Source organism: Pipistrellus kuhlii, unplaced genomic scaffold (genome assembly GCF_014108245.1).
Source record: "Pipistrellus kuhlii isolate mPipKuh1 unplaced genomic scaffold, mPipKuh1.p scaffold_m20_p_5, whole genome shotgun sequence".
Classification (NCBI taxonomy): Eukaryota; Metazoa; Chordata; class Mammalia; order Chiroptera; family Vespertilionidae; genus Pipistrellus; species Pipistrellus kuhlii.
In genome coordinates, this window is record NW_023425551.1 from 20,522,452 (window position 1) to 20,547,651 (window position 25,200).

Here is a 25,200-nt window from a genome sequence, read left to right on the forward strand (position 1 = left end):
GGCGGGGAACCAGCCCTCTGGGGTCTGACAGAATAAAAGGAAGCTGGCATGAGACGTGTTTTTCTTGGATGGGTGCTGGGACAGGAGAGCCGAAGCTGTTTCCTGTGGATTAGTGACAGCGCAGCACATCGACCCTGTTTACATTTGTCCTTTTTGCCAGGGGACCCGATGTGGGCCCCAGGTAACAAAATTTCAGCTTGTCCAATAACTTATCTGTTTACACAACTTAAACATGTTAAAGGCAACCAGGAAAATAATGAGGTGCCTGGCTTAGAATAAAATGTATAGATAAAAAATACTACCAGAGCACACCAGCGTCCAGGCATCTTACACTTGTTTATTTACAAAAATCAGGTCATACTATGTATATGGTTTTCTAACCTGCTCTTCATATTATGGATCTCTTTCCATGGTGATAACTATTTATCTCCATAGGAAAGAAAAAAAAAACAAACAAACTTGGAGGCTGCACAATAACTATTTAAAGACATTTTGGCCAGAATCATTAGAAACCAGTTAGGAAGGGTGCTTTTTGGTTTTGGTTTTGGTGCCTTCTGTATCATTCTAAAATGGACAGTAAGAAGTATTAGAATACTCTGAGGATTTACCGAAGATAAGAAACCCCGCCTTCCCTACACGTGGCCTTCGAATCGCTAGCTTTCTTTGGGGTCAAGCAAACGTGGGTTTGGCATCCAGGTCTCCTGCTGGAGCCGGGGCGGCTTACCCTGCCTCTGGGCGCCCAGGCCAGGCGTGCCCAGTGGTTGTGCAGATCCGGCTGCAGCCCTGGCGCTGGCGCTGGGGAACGGTGACCTCCTGGTGGGAAGGGGGCGGAGCAGGTGGCTCCCCTGTTGTCAGGTCTCTATGGAGACAGCGTGGGGCTGTCTTTTCCACCCTCCACCCCAAGCTGCAGCGGAGGTCTTGCATTCTTGCATGGGATTTTCACTACAAGATCCAACAGGAGGCAGCCGCTGGGTGCCATCTCTCTCTTGGCCACTTTCCGGAGGTAAAGCCCTTGGCTGTGGCCGCGTTTTTGCGTGGGGACCTCACAGGCACAGGCCCGGGCTGGGTCAGTTTCCCCTGCAGCCTCAGGACCATCTCTCGCAGCGCAGAGGTGACCTTGGAGAGCCTGAGCAGCTGCAGAGTTATCCGAGGCGGACGTGGCGCCAGGGAGGAGCTGAGCCGTGGTCTCTGAGGAGGGCAGGTGTGAGCTGGGCTGTGGCAGTCAGCGCTAACCTCCAGCAGCACTCATTGGGGATGGAAATAAAGTCCTGGTATGGGCCCTCTGGAAAACACTGATTTCCTTAGGCTCCCAGAGTGGTTACACCATCCAACGCCCTCCCTCTGCCAGTTCTCACCCTCTCTCCTACCATGGAGTCCAAAATGTGGGGGCTGGGGAGGTGGGGAGGGGAATGCCTCCACCGATAGGGGTGGGGAGATGAGAGTTTACTTGTCACAGCCCAGCCCTGACCTGGCTGGGGAGATGAGAGTTTACTTGTCACAGCCCAGCCCTGACCTGGCCCTTGGGGAGATGAGAGTTTACTTGTCACAGCCCAGCCCTGACCTGGCCCTTGGGGAGATGAGAGTTTACTTGTCACAGCCCAGCCCTGACCTGGCCCAACGCAGAGACTGTTTCGTTTCTCCCCATGCCACTTCAGTCTGTTGAAAAATTATGAGGCTGCTCAGGTTCTCCAAGGTCCTGGGTGGGGAGCCCAGGGCCCTGCCTGGGATGGCAGTGAAGGAGAAATGGAATCTGCAGCGAATACAGTTTGTGGTTATAATTGTATAGCTCGGAGTTAATATGCGAAGATTTGGAGAATAGGACACATTAATTAAACCGTGGTAGGAATTTTATCTTTCAAAGTGCGTACCCTGCCGAAACCAGTTTGGCTCAGTGGATAGAGTGTCGGCCTGTGGACTGAAAGGTCCCGGATTCGATTCCGGTCAAGGGCATGTACTTGGTTGCCGGCACATCCCCGGTAGGGGGTGTGCAAGAGGCAGCTGATCGATGATTCTCTCTCATCGATGTTTCTGAGTCTCTGTCTCTTTCTCTTCCTCTCTATAAAAAATCAATAAAATATTAAAAAAAATAAATAAAGTGCATACCCTGTGCTTATTAACAAATCTTGCCATAAGTATCGGAACAGAATGTGCAGACCTCATCTGTATTAGAGTTTGCACAACCCATCCTGTTTGCAGGCCCATCTCAGCATTGGTGCACCTCAGGAACCTCAAACATTGCACTCTAAAAACGATTTCAGTGAGAGCAAGGAGGGTTAGAAATGTGAAAGTTTTAGAGCAATGTAACTGGTTACTCTTCCCGAATGAATTTAGACAGGACAGTTGCTTCTTGTGATAGCTTTGATTTGACAGCTTTAAATTGAGCAAATCCAGCTTGGGCTCACAGGCGTGGCATTTCCCATCTCCTCCTGTGCTACCCAAGAGCACAAATTTCCTCAAAACCTGCTATTGCTTTCATTATGTGTGTGTGTTTAATAAAAAATGATATACTAATTATGCTCAAAACAAGCCATGCCCTGAGTAGGACATTTTATTTCACTGGAATAGTCTTTATGTTTGTTTGTTTGTTTACTATCACATGTACTTTTCTTTTACTCTGGTTATTATTATTATTTTTTTCCTCCTGTGATCTTTAGAACCAGATTACTTCTTAGGAAGCATATTTAAGGGATTAATTTTTTTTCCCATCCTTAGTAGTTTATGTCTTCTTCATGCTTCAGGAGGAAGACCTGCTAATAGATGCTTTTCCCCAATGCATAGAATCTAAAAGTTTCTTAAGGAAGAAATGCCAGGTACATGTTTCTAAAGGTATTAGAAGATATTGACAACTATCATATAGTAAGCATAATTCAGTCAGTGTTCTTGCCCAGAGTGAATTCTCAAGTAAGTACCCTCAAATATTTCACTTCCAATTCACTAATGTCATGAAAGAATAATCTGTCAGTCCTACCTAATACTTCAATTCTAACCTCATTTTACCATATAACTCATTTATCATAATGATGGAAATTTTACTAATAAGAAGATCACATAAGTTTGATAAAATGCCACTGTGGCGACAGATGTTAAGTCCTAATAATCAGTGAAGGAATTTTTCTTAGCTAGTAACTTGCTTTTCAGCCCTGGAATTTGGAAAATTGATATAATGTGAATAATTATTCAATTACTCATCAGATACTCATCAAATGCCTACTCATGGACAGGCACTATGTAGGAGGCAGCTTCTGAAATGACTACCAGTGGCCTTAGCTGGTTTGGCTCCGTGGTTTGAGCACTGGCCTGTGGAACGAAGGGTCCTGGGTTCAATTCCAGTCAAAGGCACATGCCCGGGTTGCAGGCTCGAGCCTCAGTATGGGGCATGCAGAAGGCAGCCGATTGATGATTCTCTCTCATCAATATTTCTAACTATCCCTCTCCCTTCCTCTCTAAAGTCAATAAAAACATTAATCCTATATATAAAAAGGCTAATATGCAAATTGACCAAACGATTGGTGGCTATGACGTGTACTGACCACCAGGGGGTAGACACTCAAGGCAGGAACTGCCCCCTGGTGGTAGGTGCACTCCCACAAGGGGAGCACTGCTCAGCCAGAAGCCCTGAGCCAGGCTCAAGGTTGGCAAGTGAGGCCGTGGCGGGAGCCTCTTCTGCCTCTGCAACTGCACTAAGAATGTCCAACTGTCGTGGGGAGCAGGACTAAGGCATCATTCGAACATCCCCGGAGGGCACGATTTCATGCACCGGGCCTCTAGTGTAAAATAAAATAAAATTAGTCCAATGATCCCAACTTCCTGGTGTCCATGCCCTTGTGAGTCCTTCCCCTTAAGTATGGGCTGGACTTGCTTCTAATGCAGGAGAGCCAAAGTCTTCTGTAAAGGGCCAGGTAGTACATCTTTTTGGCTTTGTGGGTCCTATTGTTGCTCCTCCAATCACTCAACTATGCTGTTGTAGTTACATTAGCTATGTCCAATAAAACTTTTTTAAAAAATGAGTGGCAGGCAATTATGGCCTGCTGACCACATTTGCTGATCTCTGTTGTGACTAATCCAAAGTAATGTACATCACTTCTGAGACTGTGCTGCACAATGGCTCTGGCTTGCTTCTTGCCTACCCTCTCTTGCTCTTTCACTCGCTCACTTGGCCAGATAGCATTTGTGAGCTAACCTGTGGAGAAGCCTCCATGGGAGGGGAGCCTCCAGCCAACAGCCAGCAAGGAACTGCGGTCCTGGTTCCAAAAAACCACTTTCATGAGATCATTCTCCCTCCTGGCTTTGGGATGACTTCAGCCCCAGTGGGCACGCGGAGCATGAGAAACCCTGAGCCAGAAGATCCAGTTAAGCCCGGCCTGACTCCTGACAAAGCTGAGATAATAGTGTTTGTTTGTTTGAAGACACTAAGATTTGGGGCTATTTGTTACACAGTGTTAGATTTGTTACACACAAGATAACCAATCCCATTTCCTCCTCTTGAAAATGTTAAAGTTTCTAAAACATCCTACAAAATGAGACATATTTAATTTTGTTTAATCAAGTCTTCCCCAAGCATATTGAACTATGGGTCCTGTTTTTCCTGGGAAACACCTATTAATATCTTAAGGAGCTACTATCTGGAGAGATATAAAATGCTTGAATATGAACAGAAATCATTCCATTTAAAGAAGTAGTGATTGTCAGCATTCCATTTCTTCCTGGGTTGAGAGTCAGCAAAGTTGATATCTTAGAGCAGTGGTCAGCAAACTCACTAGTCAACAGAGCCAAATATCAACAGTACAATGATTGAGATTTCTTTTGAGAGCCAAATTTTTAAAACTTAAACTTCTTCTAACACCACTTCTTCAAAATAGACTCGTCCAGGCTGTGATATTTTGTGGAAGAGCCACACTCAAGGGGCCAAAGAGTCGAATGTGGCTCGAGAGCCACAGTTTGCCAACCACTGTCTTAGAGAATAAAGATAATCCTGTGGAAATTTATCTCTCTGTCCATATCTACATTAATAATATCTATATCTATATCTCTATATATATACATGATGTAGTGTATAGCAGCAATGTTTGGCTCAGTAAGCTGTTAACATAAGGATAATAACTCTGAGAACTTGCTAAATAAAAATCTCTTGTATTGGCTCTTAGAGGGATTTCACATAACAACAGCTGGGCCTCTTATGAAGCTAAGGATTTGTTTTGATTAAGAAGTAAGTATTCCCATATTGCCATGAGATTTTCCTCTGAACCACATATTATTACACTATAGTTCACCAAAACACATTACTGCCTTGATTTACACATGAGGAAACTGAGGCTCAGAGACTAAATTACTTGTAAAGCTTCAATTGGGGGTGGGGGGGAGGGGGGTCAGAGCAGGGATCCAAATTTGGTGCTGTCATACTGCTCTTATAGTATTTCTAAAATTGTTCCTAATATGGTATATGCATTTCTAATATATTCAACTTCAAAATGTGCTTCTGTCTTATTGAAATGTAGTAAGAGTAGAGGCACTGCAAATGTTTGGCTTTTTCTTGAAGTCTTCTGGCTCTCCAATAAAGTTTTCTCAGCTACTCCAGGCCCCATTGTTCTCTCCTTCTTGGAATTTATAGCAACAGATGGTTGCTTAGAAACAGACATTTCTGATGCTTGAATCCCAGCTAGAGTTTCCCTGACAAGTGGCCAGTGGATTTGTGTTTTAATGTCTCCAATAATGGCCATAACCTCCTGAGACAGCTAAAGCTGCTGCAGAGGTTGTTTTCCCACTTAGATTGATCCAAAATCTGTTTCTCTGACATCATCCATTGTTTCTAATTTTGTCTTCTGGGAATTTACAAACCATATGTAATTGATTACATATATAAAAAAGCCTTCAGATAATTGGTGTGTGTGTGCATGCACGCGCATGTGTGTTGTGTGCGTGTTGTGTGTGTTGTGTGTGTGTATGTGTGTGTGTGTGTGTGTGTGTGTGTGTGTGAGAGAGAGAGAGAGAGAGAGAGAGAGAGAGAGAGAGAGAAAGGGGTTATATTTAAAAAAACAAAAACAGATACTCTGCTTTCTATAAATGTAAGAATCCATCTTTTCCTCTTTGATTTATCATCTTACCAGTGTCTGTCTCCATACTAATACATGTCATCCTATTACACTAGCTTGGCATTGAGTCTTGATATCTGAAACACATCTCCCTCCCTTGCTCTCCCAGACTGTCTTGACTATTTTGGGCCCTTTAAACCCCATAAATATTTTAGAATCAGCTTTTTACTCACACACACCCCACAGTATTTCTTGGGATTTTAAAAATCGAGGTTGCATTGAATCTGTAGATCACTTTGAAGAGAATTAAACTCTTCATTCTTCTGAGTCTCTAATTCATGAATAAATATATATCTCCAGTTATTTAGGTCTTTGAAAATGTTTTTCAATAAAGTGTTATAATTCATAAAATTTGTACTTTTATTTTTTTAGGTACTTCTTAATGTTTAATGATATCGTTTTTAAAACACCTTGGTTGAAAGAGGAGACGTAGAAAAACATGCCACTCATTAGCGTAGGACCCAATGAAGGATAAAATGACTAACCCGGCCTCCCACCACTAGATCGGTACCAGCACCTCAGAATCACCTTTCACGACCCTCCCTGTCTTGACCATCTTTTTCCTCCCCAAATGTAACTGCCATCCTGACTTCTAACACTACAGCGTAGAACTTTGTATAAATTAAACCATAGAAGATGGACTATTTTGTTTTCAGCTTGCTTTGTTTAATGTCTTATGTATGTGAGTCCTACATATTTTTGTGTGTAGCAGCATCCTGTTACATGAATATATGACAACATGGTTATCCATTCAACTGTAGATGGGTGCCTGGGCCTTTTCCAGCTTGGAGCTGTCTGGCGCAGCTGTGAATATTGTGGCTGTATCTGGTCCACATGTTCATGCTTTTCTGTTGTTTCAAGTGTATGCACATGTTCAACTTGAGGAAACCATGCCAAACAGTTTTTCAAAGTGCTGGTATCACACCAGCTGTATGTGAGAGTCCTGGGTGCACACCAACACATGGCTTTGTCAGCCTGTGCTGGATAACAAACCATCCTGACAGTTAGTAGCTGGAAACAGGAGCCTATACAGAGGTAATGAAAGTTAATGAGGCTGTAAGGGTGAGACCTTAAACTAATAGGACTTATAATGAGAAGAAGAGACAGTAGGTCTATCTGTCTGTCTGTCTCTCCCATCCCCTTCCCTGTGTGTGCACAGGAGAAAGGCCTTATGAGGAGGTGGCATTTACAAGCCAGAAGAGAGGTCTCACCAGAAACCAGCCCTGATAGCACCTTGATCTTGGGCGTCTAGCTTTCAGAACTGTAACAAAATAAAACCACCCAGTCTATGGTATGTTGTTATGGCAGCCCGAGCAAACTAAGAGGTATTCCCCTAAGCTCTGCCTAGATTCTTGACCAATAGAAACTTTGAGTTTTAGGTAATTTGTTATATAACAATGGAAAACTAATACATTAGCCTATTTTTTCTCTCTCTACATTCTGTTTGACGTGTGTCCTCAAAAGATAGACAGGTGGAGTGGTGTCTTGGGGCCCTTCAGATTCTTGATTTCCGGGGTGGGGATAGGGTGTGTGTGTGGAGGGGGAGTCAAGTCCACATCTCTGTCTGATACAGAATCACTCCAATTTCTGAGTCATTTCCCAGCAAAGGGAAAAACAACTGGCTCAGATTCACATTTGGGTGCCATCAGAGGAGGACAGAATAAATTATATAATAATTACTTGAAGTACATGAACTTCCTGTGTATTATTTGTATGGATTCTCTTCCATGGATATATATGTACATGCATTGCTGTAATTATTTAATTCCTATAAGGACAATATTAATATGGTGGATGTTTCTAGGTGATTTTAATGAAACATCATTTGAAAGGAACCTATAGTTTCCAGGACTGCAAAGAAAATAATTTTCTGGGATGTCAGCTGGGGATTCTTCCAGGGAAACCCTGGAAATGGAGAGCTTCCACACACGATTCAGTGCCTGGACCCCGTGTAGCAACAAGGCCTTAAACAGACAGGTGAGTTCCACACTCTAGGATAGAACAAGTTTGATTTGTAAGGCTCATTTTACTGTGACATTTTGGGTCTCACGTTGCCATATATTTTCCAAAAACACCCCTAAAGGACTAGTTTTTGAGTCACTTTCAATAAAAATCAACCTACATTTGTCTCACCCCAGGCTCCAACTCCTACCTTATGGAAGGACTCCAGATCTGTTTCCCTTTCCTCTGGACCTCCAGGGACAAAACAGAAACCTCCAGAATACACACTGTGACAGGAAAGGGAAAAACGAGGTGCTTTTGGTGTGGAGTGTCAATATTTCAGGGTGGGACATAGGAGGTTTACAACCCTGGCCAGGTGGCTCAGTTGGTTGGAGCATCTTCCTGTGCACCAGAAAGGCTGTGGGTCCATTTCCCGTCAGGGCACGTACTTAGGTTGCAGGTTCAATCCCCAGTTGGTGTATGTATGGGAGGCAACTGAGCGATATTTCACTTTTACTAGTACATGGATCTTTCTCTCCCTTTCTCTCTCTCTCTCTCTCTCTCTCTCTCTCTCTCTCTCTCTCTCTCTCTCTCTCTCTCTCTCTCTTCTTCTCTCTGAAATCCATAAAAACATATCCTTGGGTGAGGATTAAAAAAAAAAAGTGGGTATATAATTATGAGTACGTGAAACAGAGTTTATTCTTGTATTATTTATTTGTATTATTAATATTAGTTATTATTTCATATCCTTATTTATTTATTATGATTTATCTTTTAGGTAATGATAGCTGGTAATTTAAGCCACCCTTGGATATTTCTCTGTGTATTTCTTTTTATTAAATATTTTATTGGTTTTTTACAGAGAGGAAGGGAGAGGGTTAGAAAGTTAGAAACATTGATGAGAGAGAAACATTGATGAGAGAGGAACATCAATCAGCTGCCTCCTGCACACTCTCTACTGGGGACGTGCCCACAACCAAGGTACATGCCCTTGACTGGAATTGAACCAGGGACTGTTGAGTCTACAAGCCGATGCTCTATCCACTGAGCCAAACCGGTTAGGGCTGTGTATTTCTTTAATCCTCTCTTCCCTCCTGTGCCAGCTGTGGGGCCTGATGGCCTGGGGATATACCCTGTGAAAGGTAGCACAGGAAGCTGTCCTTGAATGGCTCTGTCAGACCCTGATGGGTTCAGGCCCGCCCACAAGGGAGGGAGACCACCTGAGCTGAGACCAAGGCCTGACTGAGTAATACATCAGTGAGTTTGTATATGTCATTTGAGCAAAGCTGGGCTGACACCCAGGTTTTTTTTGGGGGAGGGTGGGGGAGGAGATGCTGGTTCTTGGTGTTTGTCCTTTCTAGAGACACGTCTAACAATGGCTATTTAGCAGTATTTATTAACTTTTCTTCTGGTGGATGCCATGAAGCTGTAGAAATGTGGGTTAGTATGAATCATACCTACTTCAAATGGCCTCGTTTTCAGTTTAACAAGGGTAGTAGCTTGCTTGTGTTTTTCAAGATGAAATATTTGGAATCTGTTTCCCCGGGCTATCTCAGTCAAAGTAGAAACAAGAGCCAGGATTCCTTACCTCTGTGTGCTGAAAGAGGCCTCGTGGGCCCCTCTGTGATTATCTCCCCACCAGCCCGTGCACAGGCCTGGGCTTGTCTGTGCCCCGGATACAAGCAGGTGAAGCTGGAGGGAGAGACCTCCACCGCGCATGTGCTCTGTGAACTGTGCTCTGCTGTGGGGTGGCTAAATTGCTTAGCAACTAAGAATATGTTAAACTGTACAGAAAAATGTAATCCCCTCTCCCCCTTACAGCTCTTTCAGGAAAGAGTTGCTCTTATAAGTCATTGGTTTGACCTCTGGACTAACAAGCAACGCCAAGAGTTCCTATTCACGATACTTTTACGCTGCACTAAATCGCAACTAAGGTAAACGTAGCTGATTGATGTAGTTACCATTGGTTCTTCATGAAAACAAAATGTTTATATAACCTTTAAGGGTGTGTTTTTTTCCTGCCTAGAAAAAAACAAAGCCCTTGGTGTTTTGACGTTTGAAGGTTTATGAACACTCTTCTGCCGCCGATTCCTTGAGAGTGACATGGAACCTCTGGGGCTTTAACATCTTCGTAGGGGGGGGAGGGGGGGGGAGATGTTGAATGGTGGTATCTGAAACATATCTGAGCAGTAACCATGGCAGCAACAAAGGAACATGGGCAAGACTAGCCCAGCACGGCCACTGATGACCAGTGTGTCCTTGTTCTCGTCCGTAACCTCCTCTCCTACCATGTCTACCATCTCCTTTGAAATCCTGCAGCAAAGATGGTGTGATATTGGAAGGTGTTAGTTGAAATACCAGGGGTTGCTATTATTCCGATCAGGAATTAATACTCTGGAGGTAGTTAGCTAACATTGAATGGGAAAGGTCACAGTCTCAGTCATTACCAAGTATTTCACTAATTAACATAGCAAATATTAGCTATTATCAGAGCAACCAGTGGCTGGTTGACTAGATTTCTGGGAGTCTGAGGCCAACCACGAGGGTGACGATAGACTTCTGTTTCTGGAACGTGCACTGCTTCTTGTCCTTTCTCATTGAAGTGAACCTTTCACCCAAAGGACAGCGCGGGGACGTCAGCCTGCAGGAGAGGCCGGCTTGGGCTTATTCGCCCAGGTTTGCTTCTGAGAACTCTAAGTATGGTATCGCTCGGTGTGAGTGGCTTTCACTGCAACCTGGTGGGAAGGTTGGGGGGACTTTGAACTTCTTAGGTAGCTGCTGAAAAGTACTGGAGACTTGTGTGCAAGACCCAATTGGTTTTTTCAGTTTGTAATGCCCGCCTCCCACTTTTTCTTGCACTTTTTCTTGCCCATCTATTTTGCTAAGCCATTTCCTGTCTCCTACCCACTCGCTCACCTTCTCCGTTGCCAGCTTTCTCCTGCATCCTGGGCACATAGTGGATTGTTAATCGACTGTCCCTTATGAAGCCACTGAGTCACCAGAGGGAGACAGACACCTTCCTGGTTGTGTTTAAAGAAACTGCCAACACAAGCCACAGAGAAACAGTTCTCGAGTCAGTGCTTAAAAATCAGGGAAGGGAACTTTTTATGGCAGTCATGGCTAGGTTTTCTTCTACTCCAACTTGACAGCTTTCAAGATAAGAAAATGACAGGCCAAACCCCATATACATAATTACTTTGTGGTGTAGTCCCACGTGTCATAGACCAAGCAATTTTAGTTGTAACCGCTAGAGGTCACTAGAGAACTTCTGGTATATTTTGAGGCTTATTACCATTAGGCCTGACATTTTGTCGCTGGAAATTGCATCCTTTGTCTGGTACCTGAATTCTTCTTTCTGTGGGACAAGGGTATGGAACTAATCTGTTGAGTGAGATTACTTTCCTTTGTTCCCTAGCAGCTGTGCTTCCGCAGGGCGCCGTTTGCATTTCATCATTCCACAAATCTGTTACTACATTCTCTGAGCTGCTGATTTTAGGGGAAGCTGTATATCAATTTCTGGTCTCTAGATTTGGCATCCTGAACCCATCTTTAATTAGGAGTGGTGGTTTTTCTTGTTTAACATCCATCAGTTCGCTCCCTGAAGTCTGGATTCAGTTTTTCTTGTACCACTTCCTCCCCATCTCTTTCAACTACCCATTTCTTCTCTCCCATCAGCATCTGCAGATCCCATGTGCTCATAGTGTTTGTTATCCAATCTGAATGGTGCTAAATGTTAATTAAATCTTAAAAGCCCAACTCATTTTATTTTTTAGATTACAGTTAGAGAAGTCACCTTTCTTTGAAACACCTTTATTGAGAGAGAATTCACATACAACAAAATGCATCTATTTAAAGGGTTAAAGGTCAGTGGTTTTAGGAAATTCCGAGTTGTTCAATCATTACCACAACCGAAGCTTAGAATGTTCTCATCACCCCCCAAAAAACCCATACCTATTAGCAGTCACCCCTTATCCCCACCTTCCAGCACTGGGAAACCAATAATCTACCTTCTGCTTCTATAACTTTGCCTTTTCTGGACTTTTCTTATAAATGGGATCATACAATTTGTGATGCTACTTTCATGAATTATAATATTCTTACCATTCACCCATTTTGTAGCGTGTATCAGCACTACATTCCTTTTTATTGTCAAATAATATTCCATATAGCACATTTTATTTGCCCAGTCATTAGCTGATAGACATTTGGGTTGTTTATGCATTTTGGCCACTGCAAATAATGCTGCTATAAACATGTGTGTACAAGTTTTTCTATATCGATGTGTTTGTTTCTTTGAGGTATATACCTAGGAATGGAATTGCTGGGTCAAAAGGTGGCAGGGCAATTGACTTTTAACTATTAAGCATTTCTTTTGAATCACATTTATTCCTATAGTCCTTGTTCCCTGATAACTGTGAATAAGCCTGTGAATAAACAGGAGAATTTAGCATTTTTTATACATAAGCCAAGCGAAATTTATGCAAATTACCCTTTTTTCAAGGCAGAGAAGCCAAGCTTTAGGTGTTTTGTTTTGTAATTTTTGAGTAAGATTTAAAATTTTAAATTGTTGACAGTATTACAGATGTTCCCCATTTCCCTCCTTTGCCTCCCTCCACTAGCCCCACCCCTCCCAGACCTTCCCCACACTATTGTCTGTGTCCGCAGGTTATACATATTAATGTTTTAATTCAGGCAGTTACAGCTATAATGAGTAAACAAGATATGCAGTATTGGTCAGAAACATGCTATCACCTTTAAAAGTTTCCTTCAGCTGAAGCTGGTTTGGCTCAGTGAATAGAGTATCGGTCTGCAGACTGAAAGGTCCCGGGTTTGATCCCGCTCAAGGGCACGTACCTCAAGGGCATGTACCTGGGTTGCGGGCACATCCCCAGTAGGGGGTATGCAAGAGGCAGCTGATGGATGTTTCTCTCTCATCCAGTTTCTAACTCTCTATCCCTCTCTCTTCCTCTCTGTAAAAAATCAATAAAATATATTTCTAAAAATATTTAAAAAAAAATTTTCCTTCAAAAGTTTTTCCTTAATCTCTGTGAGATGTAGTCAAACATCTAATGTTTTTTCTTTCCTAATAAATATCCCGCATTGTTATGATTTAAAAAGACTTCTTAAATGGAGTTTTATGATAGTTAAGACACTTTTCAAAGGTTCAGCTTCTGAAATTATCCTCCTGGCAGAGATTGTCCCTCTCATCTTGATTTAAAGGTCACCTCTCCCGGGAGGCCTTCCCTGCTCATTGCTCACCACCAGCAATTGTCACACACCTCTCCCACGGCACCTCCCCAGGACATTATGCTTCTGTGGCCCTGTGTCTAATGGTTTCCAGTGGTGTCGGCCCCCTGCTGCTGGCCTGGGCTGACCTGTCCCGGGACCGCTTAAAGGAAACGGGGCTGCCGTGTCTGTCACACTGGAGAAAACTAGAGGAGTCTGCTTCTGTCTCCTGGCCACACTGGTGAGACCGGTTCCAAACTGCCTCTGCATGGCACCAGGCAGCGCCCTGCGCCAAGGCCTTGCTGGAGCTGTTCACACTTGTCGCTCTCCCTGGTAGGTGGGGCCACATTCATGCAAATTCATTCCCCAGAGATGGATGGCATTTCTGTGGGTGGGTGTTTCTCAGGGATGAGGGAGATAGCGATCAGTGAAGGACTCTAATTATTGGTCTCCCTCAGAGCCACTGGAAATGGGATTGGAGGGCAGAATGCCCACCAACCAACATACAGATGAGAGACCCCCCTCCCCCCCACACACACCACTACCTCCCACTTCAGGACACCTGCCCCTCTTCCCAGCTCCCCCCTCACCCCCAGGGCTCAGTGCAGGGTGTGTATCTCAATTGTGAACTGTGAGGGAATCTAGTATATAAATTTTTCAGAGACAACGTGCTTCTAGGCTAATCTTGAATACAGATCAGCTACATCACTGTGAGTCACTGCACACCCATTAGAGAGATTATTTCTGTGAGGAGGCAGTAGGGAGAAGAGAGTGTTAGGAGACACACTGGGTTTCTGAATGTCTAACACAGTCTTGACATGAGAGTCATCCTGACTCTTCCCTCCCCTCAGCTCTTGGTCTGGACATGTTGTTGTCCTTTCATATAGACCAGATGGTCATAGGCAACTGTATGAAAGACTGTATGTCAAACTCATGGCCTGTGGGCCGCATGCCTCGTTAAATTGGCCCATGTTAGCCTTTGAGTTTAACATGCTTGCTGTATGTATTAATATTCATTGTTAGAGTGGTTTTTAGGGGTGGATGAAGCTAAGAAAGAAAACCTTTGAGTTTAAAAAAAAAAAAAAAAAAAAAAAAAGGAGAAACCCAATTAAAAACCCTAAGCTGTTTAATTGGGTGGGAATAGACATAAAAGGAGAGCAGATGGCAAACCTGTGCATTGATGTTCTCACTTCCCATTATGTAAATGGTGTCTTTACTTGACTTAATAATGTTTCACTTATCTTTGTAGCATTAAGCACCACCTGACATCATGTTATATCCAGTGTTTGTTGGCTTATTTCCTGTCTACATGTCCATGGGAATGTAAGAGCTTTTTCTGGTGACTCTTTCTGTCCCTAGCACTTAGAGCAATCAATACCAGCTACATACATAGCAGCCACTCAATAAATGCTTGTTGAATGATTGAGATGTTTAAAACACTCCCATTACAACAATAACCAAAAGGTGATCAGAAAAAAAATTTTTTTTTCATTTGATAGTTTGTAGGAGGAAAACATTTTAAAGATATTACAAGTTTTTTCGCCCGGCTGGCATGGCTCAGTGGTTGAGCATCGACCTTTGAACCAGGAGGTCACGGTTCGATTCCTGGTCAGGGCGCATGCCTGGGTTGCAGGATCCATCCCCAGTGTGAGGTGTACAGGAGGCAGCCGACCAATGATTCTCTATATTGATGTTTCTACCTCTCTCTCCATCTCCCTTCCTCTCTGAAATCAACAAAAAAATATTTTTTAAAAAGACATTACAAATTTTTGAATAGAGGCAATTACTAATACTTTGCTTCATTCAAAACTTTTCATATTGAATTAATTCCAGACATGTCTAGAGCAATCCAAAGGAATTGTGCACAACAATACAACCTAAGGGGCCCTGCCACACAACTCCACGGGCTGCTATTCCACGCTGTCAGCTGTGTGAATGGCGTCTCTCAAAATTCATTGCACAGCTTCCCAAATGCAGCAGCCCAGAGAGTACTAACAGCCTTTTGTAAAGTACACAATATTAGCTTCCAGCTCCACCACGTGTCCTCTTAACCTTTGTGTAAGAGGAGTCAAATTCACAGATAACGGGGGGAAATGGAGACCAGGTTTTGAGAGACTGTTTGTGCTCTGTATTTAAGAATCTCTGTAAGAAATGCCCAGAGCCAGTGTAGAAGTGGCTGCCCGGGAGACCTGTGTGGCCTCGCAGGTCTGAGAAGCAGAGGTAGCATGCCATGGCGCGTCAGTGAGCGTCAGTGACACATGCCATCACTCCTCCTACTCTCTCTATTAATTCTTTTATTTCATGGTCAGAATGCTTTCAAGTAAAAACAGCAGAAATGGAATTCAAACCAGTTTAAGAAGAAATGTGAACTTATTGACCTAAGATTGGTCTAGCTGTCTGGCCAGTGTTGCCCAGTGGTGAGTGTTGACCCATGAGGAGGTCACAGTTAGATTTCCAGTCAGAGTACAGGCCCAAATAGTACTACCAGCCATTTATAAAGTACATGTTCCATCCCCAGTAGGGGGTGTGCAGGAGGTAGCCGATCAATGATTCTCTCTCATTATTGATGTTTCTATCACTCTCTCCCTCTTCTTCCTCTCTCTGAAACCAATTAAAAAAAAAAAAAAAGATTGGCCTAGCTTCAGGCTGGGCTAGATCCTTGGAATCAAATGATGTTACTAGATCTCTTTCTTGTGGGTGTCTGTCTTTCCTTCCCATCCTCTCCCTCTCTCCCTCTCCTCCCTCTTTCTCTCCCTTCTCCCTGCTCTGCTTTCCTATCTGTGTTGTATACAACTAAAAAGATAAGTGCAAGGCCATTAATCAGGAAATTATAAATTAGTATTAAATAATAATAAGAAATAATCCTGGATAAACAGACACATGTACCATGTTTAAATATGTCAATTTTCTCTAAATTAACCTTTAGGTTTAATTAAATCTCAGTAAAAATCCCCAAATAGTATTTCCTTATGAACCTTGAGAAACTTATTCTAAAACTAATCCAGAAAAGAAAATGGACAATAGTTAAGAAACATTTGAATATAAAAGAAAAAACGTGCAAGAATTGTACTGCCAGATAATAAAACTTTTATCCATTTAATAAATACTTCTTGCAACCCAGCAATTTTGCTTCTGGGTACTTACCTGAAGAAAACAAAAACACTGATTTGAAAAGATATACACATCCCCATATTCATTGCAGAATTATTTAAAATTCTCTAAAATTATTTAAAATAAGATATGGATGCAACCTATTTGTCCATCAATAGATGAATAGATAAATAAAGCTGTGGTACATATATACAATGCACTATTACTCAGCATTATAAAGGAGTGAAGTATTGCCATTTGCAACAACATGGATGAATCTAGATAGTATTAAGCTAATGGAAATAAGTCAGACAGAGAAAGACAAATACCATATAATTTCATTTATATGTGGAATCTAAAACAACAACAAACAAAACAGGAACAGACTAAGATACAAAGAACAAACTTATGGTTGCTCCCTTAATTGCTGAAGACTTTGGCACTTGGTTCTTCATTTCCTCTGTACCCCAATCCCAGTCATTATTCTATGTGTTCCTGGAACGCACATGGAAACCCATCTCCTACAGACTCTCACCATGCCAAAGAGTGTTTGTAAAGTCACCAGACAAGTCTCCAGAGGTGCTACCTTGGCAACTAGAAGGCGGATACCTCTACCTAACCCATTCGCCCCTCTCCAGGCCACCTCCCCAAGCTGTTCCCCCAGTCACTTTCATCACAATTTTGGCAGCTTCTTTCCATTTCTTATCAGGAATTTAAGAGCAGAGAATTCGATTCAAGCCCCATATTACTAAAGCCTTGTTATTTTTGCAAAGTACACATTGTACATCTAGTAGCACACTGCAGAGCATTAGCATGAATTATTTAAAAGAAGCTATCCTTGTCAGAATAAATGAGCAAAGCACATTTTGTTCATTGTCTCCTTATGTGTTGTTATTTCTCTTCACAGATTTATTACTTTGCCACGCAAACTAAATTGCAACAAGCTACGGTGTCATTGCTGCAAACTCGCCCTGTTCTGCTGCTCATGCACTGGTTTCTTAAATGTGACTGAAGCATTTTCTTTCCTTCTTGCTTAAGATTCATTCACTATGCTTGAATGTGTCCTTGTAGCAGAAGCACAGACTGGGAAACATCAATAAAACATGTGTAATTGGGATTTTCTTTAAAAAGTAACTCAATTCTTCCCATTTACTCTGCTGGTATGAATTGGGAGAGGCTGTGGGGGTGAAGGGGATGGGAACAAAAACTCCAAAGGTACTGAGTCCCTCTTTGAAAAGGAGGCTGAAGACATTATGTTTTGCATCGTATTGGATGGATGAGTTTTGTAATTCCAAATGAGAGCAAATTGTCTGTCAAGAGCCAGTGAAGTGACAGAGAAGCCTGCCTCAAACAGTGATGCGTTAGATCAGTGATCCATTGAGGTTAACTGTTCTTGGTGCGGGCATAGTCTTGTTCAGCCTGAATGTTAATCTCTATCAATACTGTGAAGATTCCCCAAGTGACATTTCTGTCTGTGGACACTATATGCTGCAGGACATGCACCACTCCATTCTTTGCCCTCCTGCTTACATGACACGTACATGCACATGCATGCACGTGCTTTCCCCAGACTGACATGCCAACAGGTTCATTTTAAAGCCACTGTTTTGTCTCAGGTTGTGACAAAGCTGCACGGACAGGAATGGAGAGAGAGCAGGGACTAAAAATAAAGCCAGGGGAGAAACACACACAATAATTGGCAATCACTAAACCTTGGAACTAAAACAGGTAGCTTCTTCCCTTTTTTTTTTTTAAAGTCCTTTTTGTCTTGCAATAACTTTTAACTTACAGAAACATTGCACAAATGGTATAAATAATTTATTTACACTGTTCATCTGGATTCCTCAATTGTTAACATTTTACTTTTTTTTGGCCATATTATTCCAAATCATTTGAGAGTAGGTTGTAAACATGTTCCTTACTAACCCTATGCATTTCAGTAAGTCCTGAAACCAAGGACAGTGTGTGAAAATCAAGAACATCCTCCACTACCAGGAAATCAGCATTTATTAAGCACGACCATGCAACTCATAGATTCCATTCAGTATTCCTGATTTTTCCAGCAATGTCCCTTATAATCATCCTTTCCTTCTCATTCCAGAATCCAATCCACGGCCACTGATGGTATTTAATTTTTATGTCTCTATAGCCACCTTTCACTGCTCAGTGTTTCCTTGTTTGTTTCTTAACACTTGAAGAGCACAGACGTGTGACTTTGTTGAATGACCTTTAGTTTGTGGTTGGCTGACTTTTCCTCAAGATCAGATCCAGGGCATTACATTCTTGGCAGGAAGAACACAGAAGCAATGCTGTGTTTTCAGTGAACCACATCGGGGCCAACCATGTCCATTTGTCCTTTCCTAAATAAATTATTTATACTATTTTTTACAATATTTATTAGTTTAGATGACTAATTATGAAGTATTTTGTACTAATTAGTTAATAACTAAAAAGTAGTGGAGTGATTACTTTGAAATGAATTAAAAATATTTGAATCTATGCAAATATCCTATTTCTCATCAAACTTACTTGCTGCATCCACTGGTGATTCTTATCTGGAGCATTTATTACTACGATAGCTACCAAGTGGTGATTTTCTAATCTAGTTCCTTCTACATGTATGAGCTGGTGTTCTGTTGCAAGGTAGAATTTGCCCTCCTCTTACGACTTGTATGTAGATGAGGCTCTAGCTAAGCCAGCAGTTTGGGTCAATTCCTGGTCAAGACTCTCTCTGGACTAGTGGATGTTCAGCAAGTTGTTCATGAATGTAGCCAAGGTCTTTTTGTCCCTAACTGGAGGCACCATTTTCATTTCACTTGGAAACTTTCTGAGGCTTGACCCTCTCTGTGGGAATGTAGGTCAGAGAAGACCCATGGCAGAATGAGATCTGTTCAGAGTCATGACTTTTCTTGCAGTGAGTTCATCTGTCTGTTAGGACCCAGTAACAGGGCAGCAGTAACACCTTAGCAGAGAGAAAATGTTCTAGTGTCAATGGCCTGAGGTAAATGAGTTTTGGCGGGTTCTTATTGCCAAAGTTTCCAATCAGCTGTGAGACTGGTCACAAATGTCTGTAATTCCACAAAGTTTGGAGGAGATGAGAAGTCCCCATGAAGAGTTTGATTTACTGGTATCTAGATTGCTCCCAAACTTTCTTACTCTAGAGATTCTTCTGCTACAGTCCCCATCTGGTAGCTTGGGACTGTAGCAGAAGTTTATGCTAATATCTAAAAAGGACAGTCATTTTTGTTGTTTTTATAGTTGGTGGCTGCAGGGCCAGCCACAATGCATCTTTCATAGGCTGTCAAATGTCTCTTTGGCCTCTACAGTCCCAAGATGATCACTTTGATAGGGCCTTAGGTTTTGTCTTCTTTATTCAAGATCTGTGCTTAGGGAGCTTGAAATGCAGTGTAAGAAGTTTTTCTTGACAGATGTCATATATAAAAAGTTTTCTTTATAGATGTCACATTAAGAAATTTCTGAATTTCTTTACGTATGATAATATTAGATAATATGTTTTTTATGTTCTCATTATTTAGTATACACACTGAAATGTTTATAGATAAAATATGATGTCTTGGACTTTATTTTCAAATAACACGGAAGTGAAGAAATGAGGAGAAGGAGGAGAAAAAGGACAAAGAGGAAGAGGGAGAAGAAGTTTAAAAAGCTGTGTTATCTGTCTCGTTATGAATACCTTAAAATAGGGGAGCACCATAACTGACACAATTCTATTTGAGAAGGGTCTGTTGCCCACATTAGGATTAATCACACAGTTGGATCATGATCATATGGAGTCTCTTAAAGTACCCTAGAAATTGTCAGTGGTTTACATGAAGTGGCCGTGGGTATGCGGAGTGTCCTTGAACTATATCAAAGTAGTACATATTTCCAAACATTTTTAAATGAAAAGGCCCTCGTGTTCTCACTCTGTGCACTTTGCTGTTGATGTGATAATGCATTTAAAGATGTTTCTGGCATTTTCTTTCTTTCTTTTTTTTTTTAATCTGAAAGATGGTGCTAGCTATTTGGTTATTGGCTAGAATTTCTGAGTTATCTAAATCCATAGTTTGTAAAAAGAACAAAACAACCGAGACAAGCTCTTGATGCTCTTTGCGTGGCATCGAGGCTGTGGGGAAGGTGCTGTGAAGAGTGGACCAGGGACACTGCAGTGGGCATCGTTTAACTTCAGGCTGTCCTGTTTTTGTTCATAGTGACACAGCACTGCTCTTCCAGCTCTGAAAAAGGGGGTCAGCTGGCGTGAGAAGAGTTTGGGTCTTTTTTAGTTAAGTGTGGTAGTTTTAAACTGTTTGTTCTTAAACAAACTGTACAATTCTTCATTTTCAGCAAAGTCAAGACTCACTGCATCAATGAAAGTTCAAGAACCTTCTGTACTAAAACACAATTAGGAATGTTTTTTTTTTCTTCACTTTTACATACTTTTTTTAAAAAAACTTTTATATACTTAAGAGTGCTGAAATATTTTTGAACCTAAATAAACAGTATTACATTAAAAAAAAAAAAACATTAGAAAAAATAACAAATTTTACCCAAAGCAAGTAGAAGGGAAAAAATAATGATTAGTAAAAATAAATAAAATAGAAAATGAATAGTTTTTAAAAATCTACAAAAACAAAAGCTGTTTTTTTTTAAAAAAAATAACAAAGTTGACACACTGAGTAGCAAAGAAAAAAGAGAGAAAACAAAAATTATCCAATATCAGGAATAAAAAAGAGGGTATTGCTATAAGTCATACAAACCTAAAAGGTAATAATATAAGAAAAGTATCAATAATTTTACACTCATAAGTTCAACAACTTAAATCGTTGTTCTGTTTTGTACAGTTCATGGATATTAGTGTTCTGAACTAAATTTCTGCCTCTTTCTTCTTAGGTTTGTCCATGATCAGTTTTCAGAAAGGATGCAAGTGGCCAAAGTGGACTTCTCCACAGTGTTACCACGCTTCATTTCTCTCTACATCTTTTCCTTTCTGAGTCCGAAAGATTTGTGTGCAGCCGCACAAGTCAGCTGGCCCTGGAAGTTTTTAACTGAACAGGTGGACTACTTGTTACTTCCTAGTTAGGGTTCAAATACAACAATCATCTCTAATGAGGCTCCTGGGAAACTTTCTTCTCAGAGAAAGATAGGGGTATCTGACACATACTTAACTTATCCGTAAGAAAAAAAAAAAAAAGGAATAAGTACATTACTTTATTTTGTAAGTAACAGCTATACATTATTCTAATAATTCATGTGATTATAATAATTTTGAAGTACTCAAATATTTAGAAAATATTTTACCTTGGCTAAACAAGTCCATTCTTTCCTAAAATTATTTAAGCTTTGGTTTTTATATAGGACTAGAGGCTTGATGAATGAAATTCGTGCACTTGTGGGTAAAGGGGAGGGAGGTCCCTTAGCCCGGCCTGTGCCCTCTTATAGTCTGGGAGCCCAGCAATCAATTGCCCCACAGAGGGAGGCCCTGTCCATCTGGCCGGTGCCCCACCCATCTGCCACAGCCTGCCAGTTGATGGCCTGGGTCTCCCTCTGTCTACGGGGTGATCATGGGGTGATGGCGGGGGGCCCCTCAACCAGTCACATCACACACACCTTGGCTGGCCTGGCGCCAGTGAGTGTCGTAGTGTGGTCATCCCGACAGTCATTCTGCTCTTCAGCCATTCGGTTGATTTGCATATTACGCTTTTATTATTATAGATTATTTTATTCATAATAATTCACAACTTCAACTGAGCTCTCTTTGGCTACTATCTATAAAGAAGATAAGCTTGCCTCCGGCCTATTTGTTCCTTCATTTTTTTAAAAAAGGCTTAAGCCGGGACCGGTTTGGCTCAGTGGATAGAGCGTCGGCTTGGGGACTGAAGGGTCCCGGGTTCGATTCCGGTCAAGGGCATGTGCCTTGGTTGCGGGCATGTCCCCGGTGGGGGGTGTGCAGGAGGCAGCTGGTCGATGACTCTCTCTCATCGATGTTTCTGACTCTGTATCTCTCTCCCTTCCTCTCTGTACAAAGTCAATAAAATATATTTAAAAAAAAAAAATAAAAAAAAGGCTTAATAGGATGTAATGGGGACATACTTTAAAAACAAGTCAATAACTTACTTCTTGAACCTGTACACACTTCCCAGGTGGTGTGTGCTAGATTCTGATCCCAGAGAACACCTTGCTCTCTGTGATGGGGCCACATGCAAGAGCCACTGTGAGCCCTGGACTTAGTGCTACAAAAAAGTCCAGGCTTTGTGTTTGCATAGCAAATTGTTCTCTGTCTTTCTATTTTCAACCTTTCTGTGTCCTTATGTCTAAAAAAATATGTCTTATAAACAGAATATGGTGGTTGTGGTTGTTTTTTAACATTTAGTGGTCTTTGACTTTTAGTGGGGGTGATTTGGTCTATTTATATTTATGTAAATACTGATATATTTGGGCCTAACTTTACCATTTTACTATTTATTTTTTGTTTATTCCATGTGTTTTCTACTTCATTTTTCTCCTTGTCTTCTTTTGGAGTACTTAAATATTTATTTATTTTTATTGTTAATTATGAATTCTTCAGGAGTTCTTTCATGGCTACCATAGCGGTTACAGCACTCATGCTAGGATTATTTACCCACTTATGAGAGAATGCAAAGAGCTTAGAATCCTTTAATGCCATCCTCCTCCCCCGCCCCTTTGTTTCTATGCTTTTGTTGTCAGATATTCTAATGTCATCTATGATTACATATATATTTAAACATATGTAAAAGATACAAACACTTGAATATATGTTAACCTCACAAGACTTTATTTAATTATTATTTGTCAATTACAGTTATATTCAATGTTATTGAGTATCAGTTACACGTGTACAGCATAGTGTTTAGACAATCATGGACTTTACAGAGTGGCCCCCCTGTAATTCTAATATCTACCTGGCACCATACATAGTTATTATTGACTAATTCCTTATGTTTTAATGTACATGTCTGTGTCTGTTCTGTAACTACCAATTTGTACTTCTTAATCCCTTCACCTTTTTCACCAACCCCTGCCCCCGTTATCACTATTTTTTATATAGTCAATATTTATGGGTGACAACATATTCACTTTTTGTTGTTGTTGTTGCTCTTCCTAACGTCCTACATCTCCGAATTTCCACGTGGGGTCATTTTCCTTCCGAATTCTCTTTAATATTTCATTTTATGCAACTTGCTGATGACAAATTCTCTGTTTTTATAAAAAAAAAAAGTCTCTTTTCATATTCATAATTAAAGGCTAGTGTTATTGGAAATTTGAACTCTAGGTTGGCAGTGAATTGTTTGTAGTATATGATATTTTGCCATTGTTCTCTGGCTTCTACAACTATTTTTTGGAGTAGGAAATTTTATAGTTGTTCCTTTAAAAGTAATATTTCTATTTTCTCTAGCTGCTGTATCTCTTTCTCTCTTTTGTTTTGTGTAATTTTATCATAATGTACCTAGAGTTTGTGTCTGTGTGTGTGTTTGTACATTTATCCTGTTTTGTGTTTTGCAGTGATTTTTGAATCTGAGATTTAATGTCCTTTATCCATTTTGAAAAGTTCTCAGATGCTATCTCTTTATATATTGCTTCTGCCCCATTTTCTCTCTTTTCCTTGTGGTATTCCAATACTTATCCCATAAGTTTCACATTTTATCATATGTCTTTTCCTTCCTTTTGGCTGTCGGTGTTTCAGTCTGGACTTTTCTTCTGGCCTGTCATTTAGTTGACGAATTACCTCTTTAACTGGATTCTAATTTGCTCTTAAACTGGTCCATCGAGTTCCAAATTTTAGTTATACTTTTCAGGTCTAGAATGTTGATTTGATTATCTTGCCAAAATTTTCCACCTAGCTATTTCATTTCTTAGACATATTAAGTATAGGTTATTTTTTTTAAAGTTTATATCTGATAATTATAACATCTGGATCTCCTGAGGGTCTCTTTCTATTTACTTAAATACAAAAGAAAAATGAATAATTGTCTTTTTGTGTGCCTGCTATTTTTGATTGAATACCACATACTGAGTATAAGTAGTTAATGTGATAATTTGAGTCTCTGGATGATGTTATCTACCTCCAGAAAGAATTTGCTGTTGGCTCTGGCATTTGGTTTGGCTAGGAACAGATGCCTGAAATCAATCAGAGAATAGGCTGTTTCAAAGCCAGCTTCGGTCCAGGTGATAGTTTACCCAATTCCTCATTGTCTTTGCTGAAAAGAATCTCAACTGAAAGCCTGGTGTGGTTATCGGGGTTCCTCCCCTTAGTGGGCTCTAAATTTAAATTTGTTTCCTCTCCTCCCTGTGAGAATGTCTAGAAGTCTTTCACTCGTAGCTTTCTGCTCAGCTTGTCAGCCTGAACTTCACCGTGGAGCTGCCAAACATCCTGAGGTGAGAGTGATGCTCAAGATCAGGCTTCTCTCTGGCTGCCCAGGTCCTCATTGCACTGGTAGCTCTACAATGTCTTCAAATAATTGTTGTATAGTATTTTGTCAAGATACTTAATAAGATTCAACCACATGAAATCTGCTGTTTTCATATATCAAAACTGGTTGCACACTGGCAATATCACATGTTGTTCTCTGTGGGAGGATTGGTCTGAAACAAACAACTATATCATTGCTAGAGGCAGAAGTCCCAGAATCTAGCCTTAAAGTAACCAAATGCTATGGGGCACTAGATGTGTGGACCAAGATAACTAATACATATACTCGAGTGGCCAGATTATTATGATATCCTATATGATAAAAGGCTAATATGCAAATTGTCCCCTTGATCAGGAGTTCCACCAGCAGGCAGGCTGGCCAACCTCCTATGTTCCTTGCCCCTGGCCAGGCTGGCTGGACCACAC

At 41.2% G+C, this 25,200-nt stretch overlaps 1 protein-coding gene across 1 annotated transcript in view; it reads left to right on the forward strand.

The window, feature by feature from the left end:
* Positions 1 to 7,595: 7,595 nt before the first annotated feature.
* The window catches only part of ECT2L (epithelial cell transforming 2 like), a 57,412-nt gene continuing 39,807 nt past the window's right edge, over positions 7,596 to 25,200 (forward strand). Inside the window, exons 1-3 of the mRNA XM_036413457.2 lie at positions 7,596 to 8,066; positions 9,852 to 9,964; positions 21,237 to 21,399. Of these exons, the coding sequence (XP_036269350.1) occupies positions 7,965 to 8,066; positions 9,852 to 9,964; positions 21,237 to 21,399 (378 nt within the window). The 5' untranslated portion in view covers positions 7,596 to 7,964. The remainder of the gene's footprint in view (positions 8,067 to 9,851; positions 9,965 to 21,236; positions 21,400 to 25,200) is intronic.